The sequence below is a fragment of the Perognathus longimembris genome, chromosome 8, assembly GCF_023159225.1.
Source record: "Perognathus longimembris pacificus isolate PPM17 chromosome 8, ASM2315922v1, whole genome shotgun sequence".
Taxonomy (NCBI): Eukaryota; Metazoa; Chordata; class Mammalia; order Rodentia; family Heteromyidae; genus Perognathus; species Perognathus longimembris.
Window position 1 is genome coordinate 11,729,967 of NC_063168.1, and position 6,511 is coordinate 11,736,477.

At 48.3% G+C, this 6,511-nt stretch overlaps 1 protein-coding gene across 1 annotated transcript; it reads right to left on the bottom strand.

The window, feature by feature from the left end:
* Nucleotides 1–2,412: 2,412 nt before the first annotated feature.
* Nucleotides 2,413–3,681, bottom strand: LOC125356152 (microfibrillar-associated protein 1-like). Its single transcript, XM_048352513.1, has one exon. The coding sequence runs from the start codon at nucleotides 3,679–3,681 to the stop codon at nucleotides 2,413–2,415; it is 1,269 nt and encodes a 422-aa protein (XP_048208470.1).
* Nucleotides 3,682–6,511: the final 2,830 nt, after the last annotated feature.

The following is a 6,511-nucleotide window of genomic DNA, read 5'->3' on the forward strand; positions in this document are numbered from 1 at the left end:
AAGGACTTGAGGTGACTGGACTAGGATGCCCCATAGAAGGTTCCTAGGACAGCTCAACATTGGTGAGCTCTTCACCTCTGCTTGTCCTAGCAGTAGCAGAGATTTACTTTTGTCGGATGAGTAAATTATGGCAAGTTCTGTCCCCAAACCAAAACGGACTGCTTCACATCCCCAGAGCATCTGGGAAATTGAACCAGAATCCTAATGGGAAGAATTTAGAAGTCCTCTGTGTTGGCATGGAAGAGCTACCAGTTGGCACTGAGGAGTGAACCGCTGGAAAAGTGGTTGTCTGCCATGTAAAAAGTATTTGACACCAGGGGTGTGTTCTCCATTGAACACTGGCTGGGGGTTTTAGTTCAGCCTGATGGCTTGTGTGATAAACTCAACTATCCTATGGTTTAGTCTCAGACCTGCGAGTCTTCTCATTTTAGATGTGAATTGCAAGTTGTAGGTGGTCACCTACACTAAAAATGGACAATTATCGGGGTCCATATCACTTCCCAGTTCATTTAATTTCCTATCACACCTCACAGAAGTCACTTGCTCTGTTGTAGTAAAGGGAACTATAGGATTCAGATGAACAGCAAAATGGAGGGAGATGCAGGGCAAGTCTAGGCTTGTGGAAAGAGGCCCTTTTGGGGCTACCCGTGTCTCCAGGAAGTTCCCTATTTTCAGTGATCTGGAAACAAGCTATTCTACGTTACTGAGCTTGCATTATAGTGGATGACCAATTATTAGCCAACCTTCTCACCTCATGTTTTTCTTGGGTGGGGGGTGGATATTCGAAGCCCCAATCTTAATGTCTTGGAGTCACCAGTGACCACTCCCCATCCAGAGCCTATGTAGATGCCCCAGTCATCTCATTAGCATTGAATAAAATACTACAGCGTTAACAGGCATTGAAAGTCACATGACTGGTAATGAAGACACCCGAGAATCACATTTTGGGTGCTTTCTCAAAGCTGAATTGCTATGGGGGATCTTTCTCATGTATAAATATAGGCAAAATAACTTGCCTCTCTGCCTTAGATTACCTAGTAAGAAAGGCTGAAGCTAGCTCTTGTTGCCTTTCAGCAACAAACCCAGCTTCCTAACCTCTGGGAGACAGGCATAAGCTTCCAAGAAGAGCTTGCCCACTAGAAGCAATGGCTAGAATCTGGGAGCTAGTAGTACTGATAAGCTTGTCTACAAGCGGCCTCTGGTGACTTGGATTTGAAAAACCACGATAGTTCTAGACCTCCCCTCCATACCTAATCTATAAATGTGTGCCCATTGTGTAGAAGAATGATCCTGTGTCTTGAAGAGAATTGGGTATAAGTTTACCCCTCAACCTCTTAGATAATCTTGAACTAGATGAGAGCCAAACATTGACCATAGGGAAAGCTAGGAAAATGGGGTGCCTGCTGGAGAATGCCCAGTAGCCCCACTTGGCCTTGTTTTGTCTGTGAGCATTGCACACAGCTGCGCTGGCATTGGCAGAGCCCTCTTGTAAAGGGCTACTAAAGTGCTTTCTCACTTTGGCCTTCATGGATCATCAGTACTGTATCTAGTATCTCTTGGTGATCTTCACACTTCTGCCTTGGTTGCAGGTGGAAAGTAGAGATGGTTTCTGATTTTTCCTGAGAGCAGCAGTCACCTTGTGTTGGTTCCCTCATCTCTTGAGTGGTTCCCCTCCAGTTTACAAGAATCTGGGTAGACCAGAGGGCATGTGTCTTCAGTGACTAGGACTTTGTCCCCAGGAATAAACACTCCTTTCCTGCTCAGTTCACAATGCTTTTAAGTCTGCCAGAAGTTGGACATCCCTTGACCTGGTCACCTGCAGACCTAAGTCATCTCAGGAGCTGACATAGCTTCTTTATAGGAAGACATTTACACTGTGCTTAATATGTTTTTTTAAGTTTGACTTTTATTTGACACATATATACATCAAATGAATCACAAAGTATATTCACTTACAAAAGTTGACTCTACCCAAAAATGCACAACAGATTTGAGTGAGCAGAGATTAATAAGTACTCCTAACCCTCAGGTAGAAGTAATACACTGTCCATTTACATGTTCACTGACCCAAGAGAAGGTGCTAGAGAAAGAAACCTGAAACAGTCCTAAGTAAATTTGGGAAGTCACACAGAGAAACAGGAGTTCTCAAGTTGTAAGACTCTAAGCCTATCTGGATAGTACTTTTCTGTGGGTTTCTCAATAGGAGTCCAGACCTCACAAAACACCTTCAAAGACTGGGCAGCCCAGAAGCACAGGGGGGTAGTTATTCCAGTAGGCTGCATACAAGAACCACATAAAGGATGTTAAAAGGAAACCAAGGACCAGATGTTGAGTCCTTGTGTCCACAGTTGGAATATAGTTGGATCTTAGGTCGTTCTCTACTTCTGGGCTGATGGTCGCTCAAATAACATCTCATAATCCAGCTGCCCTCTGTTTAAAGAACTTTCTGTTCAGGGCACTGTCTTGACCCCATCCTGAGTCAAAGGAAGTGGTGTCTTGATCCACAAGGTGTGTATATTTGGTACGACCAGAACGTCCAAAGTTCTTGACCTGCATGACTTTGGGAAGGATCGTTTTGTCAAAATGATCCTCAAGGGTCGGTGCGCTGAAATCTCTCTTGTATAGTTCTTCATCCTCATCCATGAAGAAGGCACCTCGGTGATAATACTTCTGTAAAAACTTGTATTTGCCTTTCACAGCTTTGTTGGTGATGACTTTCCCATTTGCCCGAAGCTCAGCTTGCCTCTCTTCCTCAGTCAGGTTTCGCATGCGTTGAATTTCTGCTTTTTCCTTTTCAAGTGCTGCTCGGTCTTCTCGGTCCCTCTTGATTCTTTTGAGCTCTCGAACTTTCCACGCCTCATAGTCATCCTCCTGGTTTTCATCATCAGTGTTTAGAGCATCCAGTGCGGCCAGGGACCGTGTGTTCTCCTGGAGCTCTTTCTTGGTCTCTGCTTCGACAATCTTGAGTGTGTACTTGCGCCTCTCCTCAGCCACGCGTTTAGCTTCCTGCTCCAACTCCGTCTGTTTTAGGGCTTGGGCCTCATGCTCTTGACCTGTCACTCGGTCCTCCTTTCGAATGAAGACTGGCTTCAGGCGAGCCTCCATCTCGTCTTCACTGTCTGTGTACTCTTCGTATTCAGACTCTGACACTGACTCTTCCCCAGCACGTCCTTCCTCTTCCACCTCCCTGACATCCATCTCTTCCTTTCTTCTTTCCTGTGCTCGCTGGCACATCAGGCCACGGCGCCGTTCTATTTCCTCATCATGCATTTCTTCCTCCTCTCCTTCACTGCTGTCTTCTCCTTCCATCTGACAAGCATCTCCCTGGACTTTGGAGTCACTTTCTCCTACCACTTCAGGTTCCACTGTTTCCCGATGTCGAGCCAATCTGGCTCCCACATCTTCCCTGATCCGGTTTCGTAAGCGCCGCACACGAGGGTCACTAGATGAGTCCTCGTCCTGCTCCTCAGGCTCTGCGGCTCGTTCTCTGGCTCGCTTTAGGACCTGAAATTCTTCCTCATCTGAGGACTCCAGAGGGGCGTAGTGTGGCCTCTTTCCGGATACATAGCGTTTCACCTTCACTCTCTCCATGGAAAGCTCACCTTTCTCATTGCGAGCCAGGACGGCCCCAGCCGACCACTGGAGAGGAGGCCGCTTCACGAGCGCGCTTGGCACCGACATGTCGACCCCAGCGGCAGTGCTTCCCAAACTCGATGAATCCCAAAGGAGGCGCAACGACCACAAGTGAGAACACCTGCTTCCCTCCTGGGCGACTCTGACTGGACTGCGCAGCTGGCAGAGACGACCTCCGCCCGAGCTGGTCAGGCCGGCAGTGTGCGAGCCCAGGACCGAGGGACGGCTACTTATGCGCCTGGGCCTTGGCTGTCCTCGCGTTCTCTATCTCGCGATGCTTTCAAGGTTGCTGGATTGCCAATTTCAGCGTCATGGTGCGGGGTGGGGGGGGGAGAGAGGGGGAGGAAGTGTTTCTTACCTGAGGCCTGGCAAGACTCAAATGAAAGTCTCACCCATTTGTCTGGGTTTTGCAGCTGGGCAGGAACGATAGAGTGAATAGGAAACTTGAAGGAATAGGATGGTCATTGTTATTGGCCCACGTTGGTGTGATGGCCACGCCCCACTGCAGAAGGAGGAGATCCCGCTCCATATTGATGGGACCGGAAGCTCCACCCCTGCACTGCTGGTGTGGGGAAATTAGAGGGGAGTACTTGGGGATAGGAGGGGGAAGGAGACAGAGAGGAAAGGGAAGAAGCCAGAGTCCAGACTGGCAATGAGGGGAGCAGCAGAGCCCGTCTGGTCAGAGGAAGAAAAGAACAGGAGGAGGAGGAGAGGAGGAGAAGCTGGGTAGAGCGGTGAGGCGAACCAGGGCGACCGGAAGAGGAGTGGAGCTGTACTAGACCGGCCAGAGGAATGGGCAGAACCGACTGAAGCCTGAGGCCTGAGGGAGGGTCCGAACCCTGAGGCCTGAGAGAGGGTCGGAAACCTTGGGCCTGAGGGAGGGTCTGAAACCTGGGTCCTGAGGGAGGGTCAGCAACCTGGGTCCTGAGGGAGGGTGGGAAACCTGGGGCCTGTGGGAGGGTCAGAAAGCTGGGTCCTGAGGGAGGGTCGGAAACCTGGGGCCTGAGGGAGGGTGGGAAACCTGGGGCCTGAGGGAGGGTCCGAAACCTGGGCCCTGAGGGAGGGTCGGAAACCTGGGGCCAGTATAGAAGCCTAAGACCAGGGGTGAGGGGCAGGCTTGAGGCTTAAAACTTGAGGAGAGGATCCTAGAGGATGGTTGCTTGGTCCTCTGGAGGTTTGGAGTCCGGGAGGCTGAGGTGGTTAGAAATTACGGTGGAAGTTCAGAGGTTAAGTCAGGACTCAGGTCTGGGTACTGGGTAACTAACCCAGGACAAGGTAGTCACAGCCAAGCGCTAGGAGGTGGAGGGTGGCTCTGGTTCCTGGTCTCAAATTGTAAATAAAATCCCTTTGTAAATCCCCTTCCCACCTTAAATTGTGCCTCAGTGTATTCTTGCTCTCCTAGAACACAACAGGATGCCTTCACCTGATGAAGGAACTGCAATTCAGGCCCGAGGCCAAAACTTGGAGGCCTTTGCCCTACTCAAACCCTCAGTGGACTTTTAGCCTTCACATTCCTTCTGGTACATGTGCTAACTGCATCAGTCAGTTACTCATTTTCTTTACTTCTGTGCTGGTACTGAGCTTAAAACACAAGGTATGGCAATTTCTGGAAAGGCACTCCACGCTTGGAGTCAAACCCCAGACCTCAAAATCCTTCTGTTTTCTGGAAACTGCTCTTCCTGATGTGGTAGGGGAGAGATACAATGAGCATATGTCTAAATGAGTATAGTTCCAAAGTTAAAGACATTGGTGTGCAGACTTAATGTGGTTGTAAAGAGAATGAAGTATGGCCTGATCCCTAACTCTGGGCCTGAATACAGGGATTTTTTTTTTCTTTAAGGGGGTATGGAAGATGCTGGAAAGATATTGAACAAGATTTCCTCAACCTATCAAATTCACTTGAGTCGACCCTTGTCCTTTGAATGAGTGGTGAGAGGGAGGATAGAAACTAGTCTATGAACCAGCACATCACTTTTGAACAGATGACTCTGGATCCTGAGCTTCCACCTCCAAGCTGCTCCGTAGGGTCTCATGAGCTCATCCTCTTTCCTTTCCTGACCAAAAATGCCTTTTACTCTGTGGAACCTGAAAGTGAGCTAGCTAAAACTTTCCAAAGAAAAACCAGTCCAGCAGCTGTTCCAAAGACATACCTAGCTGGAATGACATGCACTTTCTCATGGCTCAGAAGAAACAAGGACATTGAAGGGTTCAGATTAAAGTGACAGGTGAAAATGACAACTTCTGCTTCCTTCTAACAATAGAAAATTCCCATTTATGGGGATACTGTGTGAAAGAGGCAGCATAGGCCAGGAGCCAAACCCATCAGATTGGGTTCTGGGATGTTCTGTGTGGAGAGTCACAGATGAGGTTACCACCTAGCTAGGCTCTATATTTCTCAGCTTCTAAAACCTTTGAAACTTAAGGAATGACCTTTTTGCCCTTCATAGGTAAGCTTGTCTCTTGAAGCTCACTTTGGATCATGTTTGAGGTTCACTGTTAAGAGAAATGAGGCATGTCTTCAGGTCTTCTTTTCCTTGTGAAACCAGATGAATTATCACTCAGAAGCAGGTATATTCTGCTTCATGCAAGCTCTTGTGTGAAGAAATTGAGGTAGACACTATAGGCTGGTGTTCTTGCCCATGCATATAAACCACCTCCCTACTTGATGTTGGTCTGGTGTGTGCTTCATGTTATAATGAACTTGAATGCAGAACTTCCTTTCTTGGGAAGTGCTCCATGCAGACTCCCCCTAACTGGATCATGTCCCATGTCTCCTGAAGATCTGGGCTCTTCTCTGTGGATCACCAGGGACAACCAAGATGGCTTTTCTTGGATAGGGTCTTGTCCAGTGGTTCTTTTCTCAGCATGCTTGTATTGA

Excerpts from the sequence above, each read along its gene's own strand:
- LOC125356152 (XM_048352513.1), bottom strand. The coding sequence starts at position 3,681 with ATGTCGGTGCCAAGCGCGCTCGTGAAGCGGCCTCCTCTCCAGTGGTCG.